At 45.8% G+C, this 25,427-nt stretch overlaps 1 protein-coding gene across 1 annotated transcript; it reads right to left on the reverse strand.

The window, feature by feature from the left end:
* Positions 1–1,117: 1,117 nt before the first annotated feature.
* Positions 1,118–24,801, reverse strand: SIN3A (SIN3 transcription regulator family member A). Its single transcript, XM_088538185.1, has 20 exons — positions 24,583–24,801; positions 23,489–23,665; positions 21,617–21,723; positions 20,838–21,120; positions 18,308–18,559; positions 17,687–17,839; positions 17,210–17,368; positions 16,366–16,455; positions 14,773–14,891; positions 12,709–12,919; positions 11,363–11,479; positions 10,429–10,667; positions 9,278–9,461; positions 8,290–8,863; positions 7,582–7,751; positions 5,951–6,124; positions 4,898–4,990; positions 4,456–4,550; positions 3,702–3,909; positions 1,118–1,541 (listed from the first exon to the last, which is right to left on the reverse strand). The coding sequence occupies exons 1-20, from the start codon at positions 24,769–24,771 to the stop codon at positions 1,311–1,313; spliced, it is 3,825 nt and encodes a 1,274-aa protein (XP_088394311.1). The 5' UTR covers positions 24,772–24,801; the 3' UTR covers positions 1,118–1,310.
* Between the last annotated feature and the right edge of the window lie 626 nt (positions 24,802–25,427).

Consider the following 25,427-nt stretch of genomic DNA (forward strand, 5'->3'; position numbering starts at 1 on the left):
AATACTGGTTTGGTACTTAAGATGTTTTCTCCAATACTGAGAGGGAAAAATACATAAGCACAATCAACCCCAGCTAAGTAGCTCGGCAACACTTCCCAAAAGCGAAGGTCCTTGGAGCTGGAAGACTAGGTGGATAGAAATTACCCACCAGGAAACACAAATTAAAAAAAATAAAAAATATATAATATATATCTATATATCTTAACAGACTGCTTATAACTCGGTTGTGTCAACCACAAAGCACACACACTGCCTCTGCTTTTTCCTCTCAGATTGTGAAGGCGATGACAAAAGGGTGTCCCCGCTTCCCACCCTCTCCCCAAATCTGCATGCTGCACAGTGCCCCTCAGAGCAGGACCAGGGCTGCGGGTGAGCAAGCGTCTTCCTCCAGTAAGAACAAAGACATCGTTTTTATTTACAAAAAAAGGAGAGAAAAGTTTCCACACAAAAGCACTACAATGATAACTCCCTTTGGTAAAAAGTGTAATAAATGTCTTCGTAGGTCTGTCTGTAGGTACTAATTCTCAAGCCACCTGGTACTATGGTACACAAGAAGCTAGTACAGTTATGCTAGCACATCAAGCATACTTCCTTTAATAAAAAACAAAACAAACAAACAAAAAAAAACCAAAAAAATTGACAATTTGTACAATTTATTTACAAAAAATGAGGGGAACATGTTAAAATTGTGGTGTTGTTTCTGGTGTGTGTGTGTGCATGGACATGTGTGTGAAAAGCTGGTGCATGGCACTAGGAGAGACTAGTAAACAAGCAGGTACAAAAACAGTTCCACTGGCACTAGAAAGGACAGACCAATCTGCACTGGTTGAGTCCAGCGTGGGAGGGAGAGAGGGGAGCGAGGAACGGCGGCAGCTCTGTGGGGTGGCCCCGTGCGGTGGCAGAGGGGATGCCGGTTGTGCCGGGCTCCTCCGCAGTTGGTGACAGGCGCCCGAGCAAGCGGGCTGGCCGCGAGCCCCCGGGCCCGCTCCCTCGCTGAGCCTCAGCGCTGCTGGTGTGTGCGAGCTAGCCGTGTCCCTCGGGGATCGCTCGCTTCGGAGAAGGGTCCTTGGCCCCGCGGCGCGCGCCGAAGGCGACAGGGCGCCGGGCAACAGCCTGGGCGCGCGGCGATCCACGTTCCTACGGAGAATCCCGCTGGGGACAGGTTGTACCAGTCACCCACTAGTCAAGTGGCCATGTTACGGAGATACACAGTGAGGGGAGAAAGGCATCTTCCTCGTTTCCTTGATGCACACACACATACACACACACACACACACATATATCCCGGGCTCTTCCCTTGCCCGGGGCGTTTACGGTGTCTTGAATATTGTGCCGTATTTGACGCGGTATTTGTTAATGCTCACAAAGTGCAGGGTCTCTGTGTCACAGGTGGTGGTGCAGGGCACCAAGCCCTCCAAGCCTTCGCCCAGGAGCCACTTGCTCGTCTCGGCAGCCATCTCGCGGGGCACGTGCTCCTTGGTCCACTTGTCCACCCAGGCCTGGAACCGCTGGTGCAGCCGCTTGCTCACTCTTTCGTGTGACTACGGAAACAGGGAGAGGTGTTAGAAAAAGAAGGATTCGACCGCAGCGTTCAAAGCTCAGCATGCAAAGCGGTTCCCAAGGCAACCTAGTTTGGGAATTTGTAATGGAGACGCTTGCCCTGACACCAAGTCCCCATCCCAGCTCCCTGTCCCCTCTGCGCCCCGTGGACAGCGATGTGGGTCCCCAGGAGAGCAGGCCAGTGTCCCCTCAGTGTCCCCAAAAGTGGGAGAGCAGCCGGGAGGCTTCGTGCAGCCTTCTTGCACGCTACGTGTGCCACAGGTAACCATGGATGGGGCCAGATCTAACCACTGGCTTAGCATAAACTCCAGATAATATAATTAAACCTCACAATTAAAACTAACTTATTCATTCTAGGCTCTGTTTTACTTTTCTCCTAAAGAATGACGACTTCTTGATGGCTGTTACCTGTTAAATCCAATCTATTTGTGGTTAAATGCAGCTTCTGCAGCCCTTTCAGGACACTTTCCTAACCAAGATTTGCTGCACTCTCGCTGCTTAAAAATTCAATAGTTTGACCTATATTGAGATTCTTTGTGATAAACAGTAGCAAACTGCATCCTGTTTGAGATAAATTGGCACAAATCACAATAAGTTAATTGGACAGATCAAATTTCATCACAATCTTCATTACTGGCAATTCAAAGAGCCCCTATTTAACTCAACATCCAATGGGGGTATAAGAAGTTTAATAAAATTTATTCTTAACTGGATTGAGTAAAACCATTATTTGTGTTTCATCAGCAAGAAACAGGTGGTAGTGGTCAGCTCACCGAGAAAAGCAAATAATTCAACAAACTGCAACCCATCTCTGCAGCTATAGGAGGGCCTATTGCTTGGTTCCCTTTGCTTCCAGGTGCTTAAGCCAGTAACTTTTGCCTGGGACTGGCAGGTTGCACTTCCTTTTGCTCCCTAAGCTAAGGCATTTAACAGCTTGTTTCAAGTAAATCATAATAAAATTACAGAAGGGTATTTAAAACTTCAAGTTTAAATAATCTACAGTTGGATTTTGCTGTTAAAACATACTATTTTTCTCCAACAGAGACAAATATGCCAGTGTGATGAAAAAAGTAGCCAACTGTCAAAGCATTCAGAACACGAAATCAAGTTTCCTTGACTGAGTCATTGCAAATTCGGCTCCTCCAGTTGTTTTCACCATGAATAAAAGCAACTCCCCAACCTTTATGGCTCAACAACAGCCGGACAGTTCACAATTCCTGCCCTCTCCTGCACCCCTGTTCCCCTCTCTCCCTCCCAGCCTTTCCCGCACATTCACATCCTCCTTCCTTCCCTCCCACAGTTACTTTTGGCACAGAGGACCCCAACAGCTGGGATGAAAAGTGAATCTGAGTGAAAAAAGGGTGAAGCAAAGTCGAATTCCAATTTATGGTGGCCATCACTTGCACTGAGGGCTGTGCGGGAGACAAGGGCTGTTCCCTTACACCCAGGACTTCCTATCCCTGGGAAAACACCCACAGGGTGATGCCTTCGTAGCTGTGGCCTCGCTGCACGCATCCTTGCCACAAACCCAGTGTTCCTAGAGCAGCTGCCGGGTGTTTGCAGCGCTCGGCCATGCAGGAGCAACCTGAGGGCTCCCGCTCTCCGTGACTGCGGACAGAGACGCCGAGGGGACGGTCCCCAGAGCGACTCGCTGGGTTAGAGAGCACGCGGTGCAGAGGTGCCCTGGAAGGACAGGCACGCTCACAAGTCACCGTGAGAACGTGCAAAAGATGGGTTTTCCCTAAAACAGGGGCCAGCCACCCACGGGAAGTGCCTCCTGAAAGAAAAGTGGGAGCTAACAGTCGAAATCACTGTCCTACCACAGCGATCTCAATCTCTCTGGAGAGTCTCTCAAACTCTCAGAGTCTTCTCAAACTCTCTGGAGAAAAGGAAGGAGGGATGGGGAGGACAACAAGAGTTAGAGGTACAAAGGATTACACTTTAAGAACATTCAGAAGGTCTTTAGTGCCTTGGGAGGACAAAATCAGCACATACGATCCTCCTGGCAACACAAAGACAACTAAATGTTATCAACTGGGGCCCCCAAGGAGATTTTATCTGACTCTTCCCACTTGATCTTTGGGAGCAAGAGGTCCCAGAAAACACGGTCTGCCCAGCCCGATCCTTTCACTCGCTCCTACCTGCTGAGCTCGCAGCAGAGCGGTCCTCCTGTACATGTAATCCTCCGATTTGATCACGTACACCATCTTATAGGAGTTCAGTTTGAATTTACACTCCAGCTTGTCCAAGCTCTCCACGTTCTCCATGGACTTCTTACTGTTTCCCTCCTTCCCTTCCTTCTCCTGCTGCTCCCGACCACGCTGACACTTACGGATCCTCCTCAGATTCCTGCAAACCAGAGAACCCCTCTTGGAATTAGTGCTCTAGGATGGGCTAGGATGGGTGTTGTTGGTGGAGCTGCGCTGACCCTTCGCCAACCTGACATACAACTTGGAGCACAACTGCCACCGATTGAAGTCATGCATAGGTAGGGGCTCCGACCCCTACCTGTCAGCCCACACGGTTAACTATTTCTGAGTGACAGCTACATGCAACCAGCTCCCTGCTCGGGAAAAGTCCCGGCTTGGCACCCGGAGGTTACCTGTAAGCCGAGGCAGGACTGCCAGAAAACATCTGGCGAGTCAAGAGCCCTCACCCTGTCTGCCAGCTGCGGGCCATGCCATCTCCCAGTCACTGGAGAGCAGGAGCCCGGGGTGGACCCACAGGCTGTTGGGATAAACAGCAGCACGGTACTCGTGTGCCACACTGCCAGGGTAACGGCTTCGGTAGTGGCATCGAAATACAGGAGAGACTAAACACCCAACACTGTGAAGGAGCACAACTGCTCTGCCCTCTAAGGCCAAACACCGTCCGTGCAGCCGGGCTGCCACCCACCTCGGCAGGAAGACCGGTTTCTGGGCCAGGTGCTCGCGGAGCTCCGGGGAGGTAGAATCGGAGTTGACGTACCGCTCCACGTAGTCCGACCAGCGCTGCAAGGGAGCACACCACACTCGTTAGCTTTCCCACCAAACAAGAAACGATGCTTAAGGAGCGTAAGATAGACGTTATACGATGAATACAAGGTCACCTTTGAAGACTTCATGCATTTTGTTTGCCCAAAAGCAAGTGCAACGTATCACTGTGGTTTGGGGGAGCTTTCTAACATCGGAGAAAACAAGCAGGATTTGGCTACTCACATCACTGATGGCTTTGGGTTGTGCTGCTGAAGTTTCTTTTTTCTTGAGCTAACACTCTGGGCCACAACAACAGTCAACTGGACATCCTGGTCCAGCGCACCCTTTACAATCAGTCAGCTCTCTGGGCAAGCTGCTCTTACCTCTGCTTCTACCGGGTCATCGGAGTTCTCCTCTTCTGTGTCCAGCAGTTCAATGGTTAACTGAACTTGACCTCTGCTCTGGATGAACATCAGCTATAAAGCAAAAAGCAGAAGGGACTTTAGTTAAGAGGTTTCAAACAGCAAAAGTCCTCCGTTTCTCCTTGGGTCAAACAGAGAATGGAGCAAACTGCATAGTTTTAAGGCAAAAATCTGTGCCTCACGCAAAACCGACAGCAATGGGAAGGGAAAATCCTAACCAAATTGCACAATCTTTGAGGAACAGACGTTTTAAAAAGTTCCAGAAAGTTTTTTTTTTTCCTTCTTCTTTTTGGAGGAGTAGCGGTCCCTCTTGAGCGCCCGAGATAAGCTTGAGGGCAAGGGAAGACACATTATACATAAGGCTTTTATCCAAAGTATTTTAGTAGCTTGAAAAGGGCCTGACCACTTCCTGCATCCAAGGCAAAGGACATATGGATTAGATTAGAACAGTGCACCAGGTTTATTTAGCAATGTATGTAGTCAGCAATGATTTAATGCCCAGTGAGTATTAGCAGATCCTTCCACAGTCTACAAAGGCTGAAACACCAGAGAAATGGTAAAGTTTTATCCGGAAGATTAAAATCAGTGAGAGCAAATCAATCAACATGATACAGCTCTAAGACTTTGCAAAGCACATGGGATATTCATTGTTGTTCAAGGAAATTTATTTCTCCCTTGCTTCATCTTTCCTCAAAATCTCATTTCTAAGGGGCCCCCAGAGAAACATTAACATCCCTGTGCACAGCTCCAATCTGCCTGTTTGGACTCAAGTATGTTCTGCCCCAAACTGTAGTAAGATCAGCAGTAAGTCGCTTCACTATATCACTTATATCACTGAAAAGATGCTCCTACATGCCACAAGCTTGGGACCTCCCACCAAAACTCTCCTGTTAAATGTCAGAGCTGCAAACGGTCTCAGAAGCCTCAGGACTCCTGGGTGGCTAAAAGAAGCTCCTTTTTACAAGGCTTTCCCCAAACCTCACTACTTGCTGCTTTTGAATGCCACGGCTTTACCTTGAAGCAGTTCTCCTCTGACATGAGCTGCTCAGCTTTGCGCTGGTAGGTGCCCTCCAGGAGGGTACGAGAAGACTGGGAAGCAAGAAGGCCTCCGGTGGCTCCGTTGTTGTTCTCCGACAGGTAGAGGTCTGTCACCTGCACGCAGATTTCATCGCTCACTATGTGCTGGAGCTGCAAAAAGGAAGAACACAGAGGGGGTGTTCATGAGCATGGCATTATAACTCAGGGGAAACACCCTTGTGCTTACTGCCTCTTGTCTTGCAGCCAATATTTGTCACTGCTTGGGGCACTTAGGAAACCTTGTTCAGGAGATACGCGAAACCTGGATCACCTGTCAAAGCCCTGAGCAGGCAGCCAGCTGGAAGAGTAAGTCTCCAAAAATGTACTTTTGTACCTGGCATAGCAAATCTTGACATTAAAGAAAACAGCAAGTAAAGCTGAATCCCTGTCTTCATTTTCCAGTATTTTAGGTCTTGTAAATATAAAAGTACAACTAGTAAGAAAGCTGCCATTCTTTATCGCCTGAATACAAATATGCAGTAGCAGAAACAGGCAGCCTCACTTCTCACGCAGGAAATCCTCAGTCACAGGGACCGGAGTCTGCTACATGACCATCTGCACAGACTAGAAAGAAACAAACACTTAAACACTCACTTAAGCCTCGGGGAAAAGGAAGCAGATGAAAAAGCATAAATTTAAGGCCTTAGTAACTTCTTCTAGTTGCAGATGATCTCTGTGGATTTTTACACAGACACAGTATCTTCTACATAGGCTGTATCTTTTAAAAGACAGTAGGTGGCAAAGTTTAGCAATTCATACAAAGCTATATAGGCTGGTGATGTCCTGATCAGGAGAGTTAGGCAGAGAGGTTTACAGCACTGTTGGCAAAACGTGCCCACAGTTACCGGTTTGCTCCTGTTTGTGAGGTGCAGAGGATTTACAATCAAATGAATATTTCGTACAAGTTTAAAATCAAGTCCCTTGACTGCACCTTCAATTCAATTTTTTTCTGGATTGAAATAAAGCACTTTTCAAAAGCAACTCAGTCCTTCTGAAGGAAGAAATACCTCACATGCAATTCTACTTTCAGCCTCTTGCATCTATTTTTGTTCTTTATGCTACAAAACAAAAAATCTCTTGGTCATACATTCTTCCTCCCCATCCAATCAAAAGGCTAGAGTTTTATAACCAAAAGTAGTTTCTCAAAGAACCAGATAAAAGACACAAAGCTTTTTAGAAAAGGCATCCACTGCCTTTACAAAACCAGTGGAAATGAATTAAATCATTTAAATGCCATTTAATTCTTTTTCAAAGTTAAAGAAAGATTAGCTCAGGAAACACTCTGCAGATGAATACTTACATCCTAAAGCTGCTGGAGAACAAAGACAGACCCCTACATGCGCAGAGAGGACATTCCCAATAATTTAAATACATCAAAACGTATCCTTTATTACCTCTCTTGATATCAGCAGGGTTTGAAAACACCCATAACTTGCTGAAACCTGGAAGTCCACACTCATACAGGCAATATTCCCCCTTAAATCTGCACCAGGACGCTCCTTGCAGGAAAAGCCCACCCTGCTGCCTCCACGCCGGTCCAACCACCCCCAGGCTTTGCTGGCAGTCACCTGTCGGACGATGCTCTGGATGAGCTTGTCCATGGTGAAGGCGATGTAGGCGTGGATGGTGAACATCTCGCGCAGGGAGTCCTCGTACTGCGACGAGTCCATGTTCCCATCCAGGAGGTTGCGCACCATGTCCAGGAACGCCGGGTAATAATCCTCAACATCAATGTCCACTGCGACAAGAGGGAACAGGAGAGGTGAGCACGCATAATCCCCACAACGGGTCATTCTCTCAGAACAGCTCCATTTCTAGGGGCAAACAGGCCAAGTTTTGGTCCTCAGATTACCCAGTCAAGGAAAAGAGTTACTAGGATGGCCTTAAATTCATCTTTTACAGACATTTAAATGAGACCTTTCAAGGCCCCAGGTACTTTCATAATCTCTTGCTTTCTAGCTTTGGCCTCCTCCACAAGTCCTTTATTTCTAAGAAACCTTTAAAAACACTTAGGGAACTTGATAACACGTAAGCAAAAGCCAAACGCTCTTACGAAGGAACCTCCACACGCTGCTGTTTGTGTCTCACATGACAACACCTTCCCACCTCCTCCCTCAATTCTGTGCTGCACAACGATAACAAAAGCGAGACTTCCACCCCGCTCTGCCAAAAAGGGTTCGCCACTGTAACCCGTCTGCAGAAACCACGCAAGCTTCATCAATGCACGACGAATAAAAGCAGCTATCTTCCCAAAGCTCACATCAGAAGTCACTCACTAGGCTCCTTCAGTCGCAGCTGGATGGCGGGGCTGTCGCTCTTCTCCCGCTTTATGCCTAGCACTTCCCTTTCCCACTCCCTTTCCCGCGCCTCCTCTTCGATTTGCCGCTCGGCCTGGGTGCAGATCCGCAGCAGCCGCAAGCACAGGATCTGATGCAGTCGCATGAATATGTACCAGTTGTTGTTCACATAGAAGAGGTTGTAGACCTCATCCATGCCCCGCAGCTTCTGGGCCGTCGTGTTGTTGAACATCAGCTTGGTTTTGGGAGGGCTGCCTCCAACACCATTGTGCTTTTTCGCAGCCCCGGTAGCTTCATCCACATCCATTTCTTCTTCCTCCTCTTCTTCCACATCTGAGAGTTCACCTCGCTGAGCAAACAGCAGGTCTGGAATGAAGTGATACATGATCTGCTTGATTTTGTACTTGTCCTCTTTCTGGATTCCCGTCTGCCGTTTCACATGGTGGATGATGAGGGAGGCAGCGTCTTCCAGGATCTGCTTGTCTTCATAGGCTAGTGATAGATGTGGGCCTGTGGGTACTCCAGCATTGTCTTCCGAAGCCTGTTCTTGCCTCTGAGAACAAAAAGCACAGCATGCACATTAGCCCAACAAACACCTCCCCATGCCCAAGAACCCTTTAGAAAGCTACCACAGTGGAGCAGACTGCCTCTCTCCTTGCATCCCCTCACAGAGGGAGAAACCAAACCTTCCACTGAGATGAGCAGGCTCTTCACAACACATGCCAAATATCCACAGATGTTTTTCTGTTTGCATATGTTCATCATTCCATTTCTGCTCCAGGAACTGCAGCTACCTGCTGCCACCAGGAGACTGAGTCTGTCGCCAGCAGGCTCAGTAACCTACCCCTACATGGCAGCACCTTGTGACTACACTGACTCCACAGGCTGGCCATATTCAGCAAAGGAGGAAGAACTGGAAACTACATGTGCAAGTTTGAGGGCAGGAAGCTCTTGGTGGCCATCTTACCTCATCATAGATGCTTTCAATCTCATTGAGAAGACTCTTTGACCTCAGGACCTTGGTATCATTCTGCTTGAAGTTGATGCCCTGGTGATCCAGGGATTTCAGGTAATATTTCTCATTCTGCTCTCGCCAAACTTTGTTAAATCCCCTCTGGGCTTCTCGCCATTCTTCCTCTTTCATCTTTAACCTTGGGTCAAGAAAAAAAAAAAAAAAACGGGGTGAGTTAAAAGATATGAGAGTCCCAATCTGAGCATTTAAGGAAAACCCAGACCATGGTAAAATTGAAGGTCTGAATCCCTCACAGCAGGGGCATGAATGAAGACCCTCTTGTGAACACAGCTTTTGTGGATGGGCACTCTGTGTATGCACTGCTGAGCAAAACCCTCTTGACCTTTTTCACATCTCAGTAACATGGCTCATCAGCAACTAGACCCACCACTCTAGACCCTCTGAAGGAAAGCAAGAACCAGGCCTGCAGAGATGGGGAGCAGCTGGAAAGTCATGTCTCCTTTTAGCTGGTTTTACAGTTACCGCCTTCCATTTTCAGGCAACATCACCTTGTTTACATGCCCCAAGGGTAAGCAGAAGATGTTGCTTTATTATATTTCTATTAAACCTCTTGCTTAGACATCTCCTCAAGTTTCCTCAAGACTTAAAGCCTTCGCTCCATCTCCTTGACTAAGTGAGGCTTACAACAGAAAACTGAATGGGAATTTGAGTGTAGTAGACACATCGCAATTCCAGCCAGTGGACACTGGCAGCAGTGGAATTTAGGAAAAATAAAATAAAATAAAAAATTCTAATGTACCCTGTAACAATCCTCACAGTAGAGAGATTTTTCTCATCTTATCTATGATCCTGACTCCGCTGTGTCCAGGGTTAGAAAAAAAACAGTGTTTAAAAGGAGACACTAATAGTTCTATATCTCTCCAGCTGAGCAGGTGATATTTTTATTTCAAAGGGGCCACAACCTTTTCCTAGGTGATTATTATGAAATACAGCAACGGATGAGAACGTAAGTCGCACTCTTAAATTACATCTCCTGGAAGTCACACCCTTTAGGGGCAGAAATTAGGTACTTTTCTGTAAGTCTGGCTTGTGGATCCCGCATTATCCTCCAGCAGAGCCCGCAGGGCACCGTGCCAGGGCGCTACCTTTTCAGCACGATGGGAACAGCCACAGACGGGTTCTTCCGAAGGCCATCGATGATGTCGGCCGCTTTGTCAGCATATATCCTCTGCAGAGCCTTGCGGTGGATCACCTCCGAAGTGCCACCCAGAGTGTTGTCCAGCCTGAACTTGGCCTGCTCCTCGGCAGACAAGCGCGACAGCTTCTTTTGGATCGCCTCGAGGACGCGGATTGTTGCCAGGTTGGTCTCCAAGACGACATCCAGCTGAAACGAACGGTGCATTAGCCACAGCTGAACAGATAAAACATGATCCTTACAGAGACTAACGCTTACGTGACAGGAAACAAGAAGCTGTGCGTGTTTAACAAGGTGTACTCAAGCAGTGGTTTCCACGTTTGGCTGTTCTAAAATAATCCAATTATCTATTTCATCTCCTACCTATATAGTGCCGCGCAAGAATTGCAAGGCTACCTGAATGATACCTTTATCAAATTACAAATTCCATATGGGAATAGAATACAGTCAACAGTTACTCTACAAAATGATGTGACAAATCTGAGCACATTCAGGTAATTGCCAAGCTGACTTCTATTTCAAGTCAAGATGTCAATCATTTAACATCCTGAACGTATCACTTTTCAGATCATTACACAAGAATGAATGTTTCTGTGCTTTGCAGAAATAGTAAGGACCAGAAGGAGGAAGCATCAATTATACACCGGCCATTGAACATTTTCATTTGGAGTGATCTGCACAGAAGGGCTCTGCACAAGAGGCAGGAGTGGCAGTGAGACATGGTTAGTCAGATACTGCTTCTTGCATTAAGAGCGCACAAGCTGTTATGCAGAAACCAGGTGATGAAAACATAATAAAAACAGATCCCAGGAAGCACTAATTTAAGATAAAGGTATATCAAGATCATTGATTAGTCACGGGCTTTCCAAGGAAAAATAACTTACCTCAAAACGCTCATCCTCGCACCTGTAGATGTGCTCTTCATACTGCGTCTTCTTGGAGCTAACAAATGTGGAGTCTTCAGACCAGGAAGGGAAGGAGACCCAGGTATCGTTCAAAACCTTGGAGTAAGACAGGGAAAGAAAACCACCACAGTGAATGTCCTGTGGGAGCCAGGACTGCGAGACTCGGTTGGGCTGGGCTGCAAGACGGGAGTCTAATTCCTCAGGCTTGAAAATTGTCCCCCACTTCCTAAGCGAAGATGCTGCCCAGTGTTCACAGGGCAGGCCCAATAGGCACGATGGAAACGCCACGGAAACCTGAGAAATTCTTTAGTTGGAGCCATGAGGGAAATGACGCCGAGCACCTGTGGTTTTCAGCACCTCCAAAGCAGGAGCGGGGCATCCCCCAAGTCTCCAAGAGGGCAAAGAAATACGGATTTTGGCAGGTTGAACACCAGGGTCAATTTTCATAAACCTGAAGCTTGAATAACTGAGTAATTAGATTCTCACAGGAAGAAAAGTTTAGAACTGCATCATCAAGACCTTTTTGAGAGACATGTTAGGACTTGACCAAGATGTTTCCCTGTAGGGAGCTGATTTTCCCAAGCAACACACCGTTTCTCAGGGCAAAAGTCATCTTAGCATTTCAGGCAGAAAGAAAGAAGAATGCGGAGGGGAATACATGGCAGAATTTACCCACAGAAAATATGATTTTTAAAGATGGATTAGAAAAAAACCTGACAGTGGACAAAGTGGGAATTTAGTTAGCAAGGTAGCAGTAATCCTTAATTACATACTCCCTTATTACAGATTCCTGAGATCGCATTAAGACCATACAGAAAACGAGTTCTGTCATTTCCTAGCTTTAGAGTTTTTACATTTGTACACTTAATGCTTTCTCACACACACTGTACATACCGTGGAAAATAGCTTATATATCTAACGACCCTGCATTTCACCTCGGCAGTTAAACACCACAGCTCTTTGGCCTTTCTCCAGCTGCTCCTCGAAGCGCCGTGCAGCTCTTCACGCGCACCGGCGGAGAGGAGGAGACACCATCCACCTAAGCCACGAGGACCGAATCCTTCCCCACCTCCCAGCCAGCTTCCTCTTTGGCCTATTCTTAGGCTGAAGCTGCACAATGTGTTCCTGAAGGTGAGTGAGCACTCCACATTCCTGGAAATGTGGGGATTGTAGCTAGAAGTTCTTCTACCGACACCAGAAATCTTCTCAGCATAGCTCAGGAATACAAACAAATCCTCATCCTCTTCTTTTATTCCATTACCAGTGCCCCATTCCCACTGAGATTAGAAACAGCCTTCCTTTGTCACGCAATTCCCGTGTCTTACCTCTTTACAGAGCGGAGTCCGCCCCGTGCACTTGGGTTGCTGGTAGCTCTTGGGCAAGGCTCGGTAGCTGGAGCCCAGTCTTTTACAGGAGGCATAGTCTATCTCCATGGCAATCCCCTCAGTAGCCCGTTCCTTTGGATATGTCTCCATGTGAACAGACTCTTTATATCCCAGAAAGTTTTTAAACCAAGTGAACAACTCTGGGAATTTCCTAAAAATAAAACAAATGATGTGAAAATGATGTGAAAAAGCTAAGAAGAAATCAAAGAGAGCTGAGCTGTGATACGGAGGCTAGAACAGAAAGACTTTGCTATAGAAAGACTGTGCCCACGAGGGCCCTACTAGTTTTGCAAGCCAGATCCCCAGTTGTTTGCCAATACATTGTCAACCCTAAAACAGATCTTTTCAAGTTACAAAGATACAGTACAAGATAATTAAGAAGTGACTCTCTAACTGTCCTACAAAATATTTCTGTGCTGAGGAGCTTCAAGCAGCCCTGCCTCTCAGCACAGACCAATGCAAACTACAAAGACCACCTTTATTTAGTTAGTGTTTAAATATGGCCCAAGATGAAGTCTACTTGTAGATAAGAGTTTTCTGAATAACTTACTAAGTCTAAAATAGTGTATCTGTTCAACTCCTTTTTCCTCATACTGCTGCAGCTTTGCACAAGACACTGAACCTGTTACTGACACTAATGGAATTACCACTTTTTCATTATATGACAGAAGATAAGTCCAAACCAAAGAATAAGACAGAGAACTACAACATACCTTTCCCACTACAGGTATTCATTCTTATCACTAGGAGTACAGAGGATGGATGGGAGAAATACGTAATTTTCTGGTTGAATACTTCACCTTTTCTAGCTAAAAGTAGTACCCTAATGGTACCTGACTTGTCCAATTCCAGTGAAGCTAAATAAAATGAAAGCTCCTCGGGGCAGTTTCTTTGCACAGCAGCTAGTGTGAGGAGCCCTGAACCCAATTTACATTGCTATTACCTTCTCCAACTGTTCTTGGAGCTCAGTTGAGAGGAATGAGGAATATTAATCTTGCAGCCCAAAGCTGATGATATCTGTTAATAGAGAGCTGTTCTGTACCCCACTAGCAGTTATGGAATCAGAATTTCTGTTTAAATGACAACATTCCATATTATTTTGGCTTCTGGACAGAATTTCAGTTGCTTTCTGCCTCTTCCCTCCCACCCGCACCCATCCCTTTTTTTTAAGTTTTAGTGGGTTTGTACCAGGACTCTTTTTTTAGGGGTCATTTCCCACATTACTTCACAGCCAATCTCTTCTCAAGTGAAATAATCCACGATTCCAGCACAAGAGGCTGCAAAAACATGCATCTAAATAGCTCTGTGCTCTTCTGAAAAGGAAAATAACACAGCAAGCAGCACCAGCACTGCTCCCGAATGCTGCCTCCCTGCCAAGACATTGCTAGGAATCTCCAAAAAACTCTTTTACCTTTTCTTAGACGATGATGAGAAAAGTGTAGCATACAAGAACATCAAAATGGAAGAAAAAGTAAAGCAGGATGCTTATTCTTTTGCTTCAGTAAAAATCTGAAGGTCTAATACTTGCACAGTATTAACCACTACTGGGCTCCGAAGATTTATCAGTATCTTCCCTTCCCGTCTCAACAGGCCACTTAGCAGCACTTGGCACCTGACAACATAGCCATGGCACCTGCTCGGGCAGCACTGGAGGAAACAGGGGCCCTCGGAGAATGCACTGCCATAAAAGCATCTTTTTGTGGACAGACAATTCTGGCAGTGCGGGTTGTACAGATGAAAACTGGCTCAACAGCACTGGGGGAAATGGCAGCTGATGGGGAGTTGGGGCTCAGATTTATTCTGTGGCCCAGACAGTTCAGGAAACCACTGCCTAGGTCGTGCTGCTGCGCTCCTCCATGGTGCCACACACCCGGTGTGCTCCTCTGAGGGACCATTAACATGAGCATTTCTTTGCTGGCTTGGAAATAGGAGCAGACCCATTAAACTTCTCACCTCCTAGTGCTGACCATGTAAAAGAAACGGGCTTGTCCAGACTCCACTTACCCCAGGAACGGAGAAACGAGCTGCACAAGCTCAGCCCGGGAGATCACCTCCTGGTTGAAAATGACCAGGCAGCGAAGGAAGTTCTCGTATGCCTCTGTGCTCCGCAGAGCTTTGCGCACCTTGGGAGAAAGAGAGCAAAAATCCCTTCAGACTCATAGTACTCTACACATTTCCCCTGATCACCCACAACTGTGGATGAAAGCCTAAACGAACTGAACAAGAATTAACTTGGCAAGTCCATAGGTCTGGAAGAATAGCTACTAAAGAAAGCCATCTTCTCACTGGATGTACATCACCATGTGCATAATCAATATCAGCTCTCTGCACTCAGATGCTCTATTTTGAGCGGAGGAACAGCAAGTGAAGAATGAAGAAATCTTCATTCAAAAAACCTCTAACCACTGGATTATGAAATGCTGCAATTGGAGATGATGTAGCTGTAAAAGCAGCACCAGAAACCCACCCAGTTGCCTCAAACCCTGCAGAGTACTGCAAGCAGGGAGAAGAGATCTGTGCCCTAACTAACACCATTCCCACCTCTGCCAGCCTCCACCTGGCTCCAAAGCTCAGGTATCACAGATGAACCAGGTTCTGCAATGCTTAATTTCCCACTCAGAGAACACTGAAAGATTCAATCCAATACCATTACTTTTCCCACGAGAACAGTTAGCATCTACGCATCAAATGGAGATCTTTCATCATTAAGATACTCATCGTTGTAATTACAATTCTTCAGCAGGGATTTTTACATTTACTCATGTTAACACCTACACATTCTCCAAGCAAAAGATTGGCTCCCAGTTACTATTAGCTGATCCACAGGGTGCTGCAAAATGCACCACGGCATCAGGGAACAACCAAACTTTTACTGACACACAAGTATATTTTAAAAGAGTGTTTGCTTGCGCTATAGGCTCCCCTCTGAACCATAAAGAAATGTGTGAATATCTTGGGGTAGAGGCTAAGGTAACACCTGAAAACATCACATGGCCTTTATTTATTCTACATGGTAAACCAGGACCAGGTAATGACCACGCAAATAATTAGATTTCACTCTCAGGAAAAAAAAAAAAAAAAAAAAGCCAATGTTGACATGAGTCACTGTAAACTGAGCTCCCACACGGCAGGCATCTGGTTGTGGAGGGGTATGGTGCCAGCACAGCAGGAAAGCCTCGGCACGTCAGCCGTTGTTTGGGGATTTCATGGGATGAAAAAAAATCGGAGTGTGAGATACAAAAAAAACATTTCCACTCCTGCAAGTTTCCAGGAGGTTTAGCAGCCATAACCCTCTGATGTGCTCCAGGCCAAGCCATCTTCACAAAGGCTTGCAGCAGCAGAAAAAAAGTGAGAAGAATCATTTGGGGAAAAAAAAAAACCCACCACACATATCTGAGTAAAAATAGATGGTAAATCTTCTAAAAAATTCATGGGATCCAACTTAAAGGTCATCTGATATATCCAAGTTCAAGCTGACAACTGTTATCAGTGCAGCCTATACACCACAAACTTCACTGTGATAAGGATCAGGGTACCTACATGCTATGAACATAAATCAATGATACACGATTGCTTTCTCTGAATTAAACTTCTCACCTTCTCGAAGAACAGAGATTCTGTCCCCACACCGTGCTTGCTGGCTTCTGCCAAGGACTGGTCTTTTAAACCAAGCAGCTTGGGTTTCTTCTGTTATTTATATACATATATATATGAAAAGGAAGACAAAAAAAAAAAAGGCTGTTCAACTGAGCAGGTTGTGGTATTTTGTAGATCTATCACATAAGGGCTTCCGCTTCCCTTCCATACTACATGTTTTCTAATAAAAGGTGGTTTTCTGGAAGGAATTTTACATAAAATTGTGTATTCAAATTAAACTATTAATCCTTTATCAGTGGCATAAAGCTCCAAATACTTCTAATACAAGGTCATATCCTTTTCTCTACCGGTTGGGTGAAATAGTCACTGATTGTAATATATTCCTTTTTTTTAAAAAAAATCTAATACACAGAATTAAACATGCACATACAAAAGCTTTTAACTAGCACCCACACAGTTCTTCAAGTCTTACATCTCCCTAAAACTAGTGCCTTTCTTCCTGCACTCTACTGCAGGATCTTCGTTCTCCCCATACCAGCCTGACTCATCTTAACAAAAGCCAAAAGTTACCTCCAAAATGTGTTTTATTTTGTTACACTTTATTTGAGGAGGAGTGGAAAGGCTATGAAGGGGAGTAAACCAGTGAAATTAAACGATACAACTACATGTGGCAATGAATTTAGGAACAGTCACCTGAAAAGGTTTTTTTTAAAGGTAAGCACTAGCCTCAGTTTTAAGGCAATCTATGCCTCCCAAAATTACGTAAGTTTGTAAACCACACCTTGCTTTGCCACTGCCTTCTTGGAAAAAATACGACTGCTGAACGAGGAGCAGGTGTCCTTACCTTCACCGGAGGGGTTGCTCCAGCTCCAGGGTGCCGCCGTATCTGACAGCCGTTCTGGTTGGGTCTCTGCTGCTTGTTGTTGAGCTGTGGCTTCTTCACTGTGCCACCATGGTCATTTCTTACAGACTCCACTTTCTCTGCAGTTGTTTTACTTAACAGCTTATTTAGAGACAAACCAACAAGACTATTAGAGCCGAATTCCATATATGCAGGCAAAAAAATCACGCCTGGTCCACCCAGCTCCAGGTGACCGACGCATTTCACTGCAGTCCTTGCAGCTCAGGACAACTCTTTTAGGCAAAGGGATCATACCTAGAAGACAAGCTATTGCAGGTCTCTCCCTGTAGCCCCATTCCCACATTCCAAAAAAACCCCAAGATGCAAACAAACCACACAGCACATTTTTCCAAACTCTGGCTACAGAAAAGAGCTTCTCATTAAGTACTTTAGCCCCAGTGTATCTACAAGGCGACTCACCACGGAGCTGTTGGCATCGGGCAGGAACTGCCCGAACTCCGAGAGCAGATCCTCCTGGTTTTTGAACAGACGTGCCACCTGTGCATACACCTCCTGCTCCGTCAGGGCTGGTGTGTAGTTGCCACCTGCCTCCTTGGCGTTTCGTTGTTCCTTCTGAGAGGAGAGAGCAGAAAGGTGTCAGAATTGAGTGTCCAAATTGTTATGTGTAAAAAAAAGATCAGTGAATGGAACAGAGGTGTTGGCATCTTCAGTAAAAATCATACTAAATGCCCAGCTGGCCTCTAAATGTTACAACACCGACTGAGCAAGTGTTTTCTTTACTCTGTATGTTAGTACAATAGCCCTGCTGTCTCTTCACGACCCATACTCACAAAACACCAAATGGGATGTCAGAAATTGCATCCTACCTGTTATTTCTGACACTTGCAAATAAAGATGACTAATGTAAATCTTTTATTTTATGCTGCTACATACTATTGCAATTGCAGGAGTCACCTGAACTCACATTAGCTTGCTGGCCACAGCTGCTCCCGTGCAAGACCAGAACAAGAGCCTGGGAAGGCTGCATGGCACAGGAAGAGAAATAAGTCTACACGCACCCAAAATTCTGTTAAAACTAACTTGATATGTATGGAGGATCTCCAGGAAGGCCTTGTAGATGTCTGGCTGCCCCTGGAAGCGATTCTTGATCTTGTTGACGTAGTTGATGGCATGATTAAACTCCACGGGCTGATTGTTCTGCAGGGACGGCGTTGTTCCCAGCGGGATTGTCACGGGTGTGTGGGGCTGGACCGGCGGCGAGCGCGGCGACGCGTACGGTGGGATCGGGGGTGTCTGCTGGCTGGCAGGAGTATGCGCCTGCATTTGAGATGGCTAAGGAGGGAGGAAGCCATTGCAGAAATTAGGAGATTCCTTTACGCTCAGAATAAAGGCACTTTTGTTCTACAGATGTACCATATCCAGAGGAAAAAGCACGGCATATAACTATTACTGATGTCAACTGTGAAACAACATGGATTCAGTAGAGGTAACTCTGAGTCAGAATATCAGAAAGGATATAGCAGCTGGATGAAAGCCTCTGCTACCACATCAAGTCAAATAATCCCCATCCTGGATGCCTTTTGCTGCACTTCCTTAAAAGACGTTTTTTTTTTCCCTTAAACCAATACTAAATAATCATTTCCTTTGCAGGTATAGGCAAGTTTAAATGGCTCTGTCTCCAGTAAACCAACCCTTTCCTAGTGCGTGCCTCATCAGAAACTGCTGCTGGGAGTCAGAAGGAAGAAGCCCTGTTTCACAACCAAAATTGCATTTTAAAAATCAATGGAAGCATGAACACAGGTGGCCGAAGGACGAGAAAACTATTAGCCAATGCCAAAAAATAAAAATCAACACCCATAGGGCCAACAGGGATTACACTTCACCAGAAAGAAAAAACACTATGTCTCTTCAAGATGTTATTAACAGCTGTTTTTCCTTGCTATGTGCTTTTGACTGATATATAAGCAGAAATACCCAGTACCTCACAAAACAGAGGTGAAACGCACATGGCTTGCTCCAACGTTGCAAGCTATTTTGCCCCAGTGAAGAAGCTGGAGAATAGGACAACAGCAAGAGAAACGCACCGTTTCTTTCCGTATTCAGGCAAACGGCGCGGAGCAAAGAGCTCCTGTATTATGTGGAGTTTTCACTACTGACAATTTAGATAACTGTGTTATGGTTGCCAGATACTTACCATCACCAGACCCTGTTTTGTTTAGCTACAATTTTATCTGTTAAGGAAATCTCACCTCAGCATCTGGCATTTCCCTCCTTTTTAAGTTTCAGCAAAAATATTTTTTTTTCCCAAGATTACGACAGGGATAAAATGATTTAGCACCCAATGATGAGAAAAAAAAATCTACCTCTTCGCTAACAGCATGTATTGCTTGTACTCTTTGGTGAAAGACCTTGAAATCTGGCACAGGCAAGCTAATTTGGGAATATCTTAGATTTTGATTTTTTGCTTTGCAATTCTCGATTGCATTTTATTTTGACCTTTCTAAATGTGAGCAGACAAGCCCAACCATCATTCCTCTAGAGATTATTTGATTGCCACACTATAAATCCTGCTATATGCTAGCTGCATATTCCTTTTTTTCCCTTTCAAGCCATCTGATAGCTAACTGTACAGTTTAGAAATTAATCCTTGAAACTTTGGGGACTCTTCCCCTCCAGGAGTCTTGCAAATCCGTCCACATTCTGATGGTGAAATACATGTTGTATCAGCTAGAGCAAGTTCCATAAATACCTCTTAGATTATCCCATTCTGTTTTCAATCACGTAAAACATCTGTTGGACAGCAGCGCTGGATGACATCTAAAGCACAGAGTCAAACTCCCTTTGTTATTGAACGGTCTCAGTTTCAGACACACCAACTGTGAGATCTAAAGGGAACATCCTGGTCATCTTGTCTGAACCCTGCACTTTATTTAGAATTTGCCAACAACTGCTACACTCATCCAACTCGTGGCTGAACTAAACTACTTCTTTACAGCAGGCATCTAACCCACAAACAGTACTTCAAGCAATGCAGACTCTACCACATCACTAAGCAAGCTCTTCTAGAAGCTTAATTACTCTAAACATTGGAAACTGCACACAAACTTTCACACCAACAGCCACATCTTTACCACGACCTCTGTCTGATGAAAAACTTCTTGGAACTGAAGTTATTCTGAGCACATATCCACAAAAACAGTGGGGCAGTTCAACACTTAAGCCAGTACTTTAATTAGGAAGCTCTTGCTGCAAAGTCAAATGCATTTTTAAAGGGGGCCCTTTTCCCTGCTGCTGCTGGATCTCTCCCTGAATACTGCATCTACATTTTACTAGGTGCTCTGAGCAACTTCCAATTTTCAGTTGAAAGTAAAAGGCTTTTTTGAGGTTTCAGGCTGCATATTTTTATTACTGTCAGATCAACTAGTAAGCACTCTAAAAAAAAGTTTTAAAAGCATAAACTAATCCAGGAACAGAAGTAGTGCACAAGCATGAAGTGCAAACCAAGGTAAGAAATGTATAAAATTTGCTTTATCATGCTTCCCCTCGGCTCCAGTTGCAGCTGGGGCAGTAGGTTTCCACATTTGAACACATGTCACTCAGAATCTCTCACCTTACTGATTTTGGCCGGTGGTGGCTGCGGTGCCGGCTGTGCTGGTGTTGGGGTTGACTGCGCCGAAGGCTGCGACTGATGTTGGGGCTGAGGCTGGGGCTGGGGCTGCAAGCCATGGGTGGGGATCTGGTGAACCTGGCCCGGTGTTGTCACGTTCACCATATCATTCGTCTGCACCTCAATTTTGTAGCCAGGTGGCAAGAAAGTGTTGAAACCCATGATCAAGTCAGGGTGACCCTTGAAGAGCTGAGACACACGGCTGATCACTCCTGGAGTGTCGATACTGAAGAGGGAGTAAGATCAAAATGTCACAATCCTCCAGGACACTTTCAGTGGCAAACCACATTCTCCACATAAGAATTTTTCAACAGAATTCCCACCCTACCATCTCTAACCTAGGATGAACCTATGGCTAAATTGATCCCTACAAATATATTACAGAAAAATGACACTAGAATCATTTTATTAGTCCAAACAGCATTTTCTATCTATGAGATCTACTCGCGCGTCTGACTGTTATTAGCGGGCAGACAACCAGACAGTCAGATGAATCAGCTATCAAGGCTGAACTTGTGAACTCCCACTCTAAGCAGAGATTTAGTATAAACGAAGGGATGAATTTAACTTTCAGAAGAGAAAGTGCATGACTGCTTGCCTGCCCTACTACTGGAGGTGTGTTACTGTGCAAATGCTAGGTCAGATTTCAGCTCCTGTTCTGCGCCCACACACACGCACGCTCTTTCTAATCTGCAAGGAAGCAGCAGAGTGCAATTTCCTACCTTTGAGATTTAAATTCCTTCATAATATCCAAGAAATCATTGTAGACCTGTGGTTGACTACCAAACTGCAGCTTCACCTGGTCAAGATAGGACAGTGCATCCTCCACCTGAAGACAAAACAGACAGGTTGTATTAGCAGAAAAGATTTTATTTCACCTCCACCATTCTACAAATGACAAAGTGTTTGAAAACACAGTTGCTAACCCTGAGCCAGGGCAGGGAGTTAAGGAGCACGGGATCATGAGCCTGTACCCAGCACCATTTCACCATTTCAATAACAGATGCTTATAAGATATAATCTATTAATAATAAAACACAAAGCAGCAGATTTAGTCAGAAAAAAACACATATTCCAAATTTACCATCGAACGTCACTGCACTCACTGATAGGATAAACAGAAGTAGACTGAGTATTTTTTTCTGCATTCATATGTGGAAACTATTATGGAAGTGTAAGAATAAGCAGAAAGTGGAAATGACATATCCAGTGATGATGATGTCTGCCAGGTACTCACTTGTGCTTTTTCTAAAAGCCAGACAGTTCACTTCAACATCGAAGGATTTCGAAAATGGCAATTGTGGGTGATAAATTGTTTTATAGCTCAAACAGCAAGAAGTTTATGAACTGCTCATGTACCAACATCCAATTTTCAGAGATGCTGAAGGAACAGCCACATCCTAAAGTGGGAGCTCCACAGCCAGGCCACGTGCTAACAAGGCTCAAGAGCTGCTCACAGGTCTTTTCTTTCATCACCCACCAGCCTGGACACATAAGAGATCTTGAAGGCCATAGAAGCCATCTCCAATAACATCTGACCTATCTCTCTGAATTTGATGCTGTTCTGTTGTATAAAAAATACTGAAATTAAAAGTCAGCCAAGTAGGAAAAGGATGTACAGCCCTGATCTTGCATCAGCGAGAGCAGTGAAGGATTTGCCATGAGATTTCATAGGGAGAAGGAACCCCAGGTTATGAAACTATTCTCAGTGGTCTCTAGAAATAAGATCCTTTCTTAGAGGACAAAAAAAAAAAGTGTCTTTCACCCATTTCACCCAACAAAGCAGAGGGCAAAACAGGGGGATGCTGTGCCATACATGGAAGAGTGGAAGAAACAGACATAAATACATATATATAGGCCCCCTCTCACTCGAGCTGATCCAAATCTAACTATTTTCATGGGTTATTTTTGGTGGACTTTTCTCTTTTTAAAGGATTTTATGGCATGTATTCCTAAAATAGTGCCTTCCTTACTCCCAGATTACTCCCCCACACACACCCACATAGGCCACGTGTTCAGAAAAGCACCAAACATTTTTGTAATTTAACCTATTCAACACGAAGACTCCGATCGATGCTTCTTCCTTTTCCTTTCTGCCCCCATCCTTGGCTAGCAAGCCTCAGTTTTATGAAGGTATTTGAAACAATACAGTTTGGGCAGAAGCAGCAGTCCCTTTCTGCCGTCAGCAGTCTCCCAAGAAGGAGAAGCTCCTAAGCCTTGTCAGAAAGCTTTTAACTGGCTTTGCAGGAAGGCTTCTCTTACATACTTAGCAGAGCAAGACCCCCCAGCTGCCTCCAGGATTCAGAACAGCAGTGTGAACAATTTTCAACAACTTTTCCCCATTCCTCCAGGCCACTAAAAAACTCACCTTCAAGTTTCCTGCGGTCCAGAAATGACAAGTTTCTGCTGAGCATATAACACTTGGGACAACGTTTTCCGTGCCTGCTGCTAGGTATTCTACGACACCCCTCTCCCAGTCCCCCAGTTTTGACGTGCTACCGTTTCAACCACCCGTTTACCAACACGGCAGCTCCCAGCCGAGCTCTCCTGCCCCCCTGCTGCTTATTTGCCCCCGCGGTGACGCTGGACGTTACCTTAAGCCTCTGGAACTGCTGCTGGCCCTGCACGGGCACGGCCGGCGGCGCCGGGTGAGGGTGGCTCTGCACCACCTGGCTGCCGTGGGGCTGCACCGGCGCGGCGTGGTGGTGGCCGCCGTGCATGGCCGCGATGGCCGGGCCGTGGCTGCCCGAGCTCTGCGGCACGGCCGACACCTGCAGGAGAGCACACAGCGTGAGCGGGCGGCCGCCCGGGCAGCGCAGCTCAACCTCCTCGCTGCTCCAAGGAACACGCGCTGAGCGCCATACGCAGCATTTTGAGTGAATGAAGCTTTAACTACTGATCATTTTTCATCATCACTGTTTTCTATTCACGTGTCTTTTAGACATTTTTAGTAATTTCTGAGTCATTTTTAGTATTTTTTTTAATACTAAGTAAGACAACTTATTTGCTGCTCCATTCGAGGTCTGTGCAGCAAGGACTGCCTGCAACAAATAGATCTGGAACCCTTCTCCAGTCCCTGCCAGTGCCTGCCTGCCAGCTCTTCAGCTTTTTGTCTGCTGTTACGGGTGTGAATATCCTTTCTGCAGAGCTAAAGGGGAAACTGTGTTTACAATCAGGCACAAGACAGAAAAGGTAGCTACCAGCAATAAAAACATGGCATAGTATATGCCCAAAAAATGCCATGAATATGCCGACGACAAACAACAAGAATGGTCTTTCCCCAGACTTTCTCTGAGGTATCTTATATGCATTCTTAAAGTACACTTTTTCCTCCCCAAGCTAACAGCTAGGGAAGCAAGTGCATGGGCCAATGTTTTTGAAACGTTCTGATTTTTCTGAAAGTCTCCAACCCAGATGCTGATCCAGCCCGGTCTGTTAAACTTCAGATCATCCACGACACTATAAACCCGTGGCAGAACAATCACAGGAACAGGCTTCTTCCCAGTGAAAAAGGAAGAAACACCCCTGCACGCACTTGCCAAAAGGATTCAGAGATCAGGGTCTTGGAGAACCATTACAACCTTAGCAATACCCCCCACATTTGATATTTAGAGACACCTGCACGGTCACGTTGAGGAACATCTACCGTGCCACGACCACAGGAGCTCTGTGGAAGCGACCAACGCACCTGGTAGCTGGGAGTTACTGAGTACTGGATCCCAGTGGCAGACTGCATGGTCTCCGAAACCGCCTCATATACGGGCGGCGCCGGGGCGAGCACGCGGTGCTGGTGCTGGAAAGCCTCCGTGCTGCTCGTGATACGTCTCTGCTGCGACGCGTACACAGGTGACTCCTGCTCATCCAATCGACGCTTCATTCTGCACTCATGCTCGGGAAGCACCACAAAACCTGTCAAAAACAGGCCCATTAGCCAGCAGACTTTATTAATCACTCCCTGTCGGCACCAGGAGCGCTAAGTTCACCGAGAGTGGGTAGGGTGAGCTTTTGTCTACTCATTTAGGTTGTGCTGCTGGTGTTTGAGGAGAGGAAAATAGAATTTTCCAAAGTAAATCTACAGCCTTCCTCATCTCACTGCAGTTAAACAGGACCTATGGAAGACAGAGGCAGAGGAAACTAAGCTCCTCCGAGACTAAAACAGCCAGCTATGACACTTCTGCTCTAAGTCACAACAACTCTTCACAGTAGGAATCCATTACTAACCAAGTAACTCCAAGATCATCCACCAGTAGCTCAATATACATCAAGAATATGCACAGGACAGCTGGCAGCATCAAGGTTCGGAGCTTGAAAAGGTGGGCGAGCTCATTGTTCCCACCTTTGCATCCTCCGTCCCTCTTCAGAAGCCTCTCCTTCCTCTCGGAGGGGGTATGACACGAAGGCAGATCACTTTGTTCCTTCTCAAAGTTGCTTTTCAAGTTTAACCTCTCGGAGCACTGTCCCTGATCAGGTTCTCGGAGCGCTTGGCAGGTGGATGGCTGCCTGCAGAGGCAAAGCAGGGCTGTGGACTTGAAA

Source organism: Tinamus guttatus, unplaced genomic scaffold (genome assembly GCF_059628265.1).
Source record: "Tinamus guttatus ecotype Peru unplaced genomic scaffold, ASM5962826v1 Tinamus_guttatus_pri_ptg000942l, whole genome shotgun sequence".
Classification (NCBI taxonomy): Eukaryota; Metazoa; Chordata; class Aves; order Tinamiformes; family Tinamidae; genus Tinamus; species Tinamus guttatus.

What these genes read in the sequence shown, in the direction of transcription:
- SIN3A (XM_088538185.1), bottom strand. Translation starts at nt 24,771, where the DNA reads ATGAAGCGTCGATTGGATGAGCAGGAGTCACCTGTGTACGCGTCGCAG. An exon ending in CAGAGGAGAACTGCTTCAAG is followed by an intron (nt 4,991 to 5,950) that starts GTAAAGCCGTGG and finishes TTTGCTTTATAG; the next exon opens with CTGATGTTCATCCAGAGCAG. An exon ending in CTCTGCTGCGAGCTCAGCAG is followed by an intron (nt 1,542 to 3,701) that starts GTAGGAGCGAGT and finishes CTGTTTCCGTAG; the next exon opens with TCACACGAAAGAGTGAGCAA.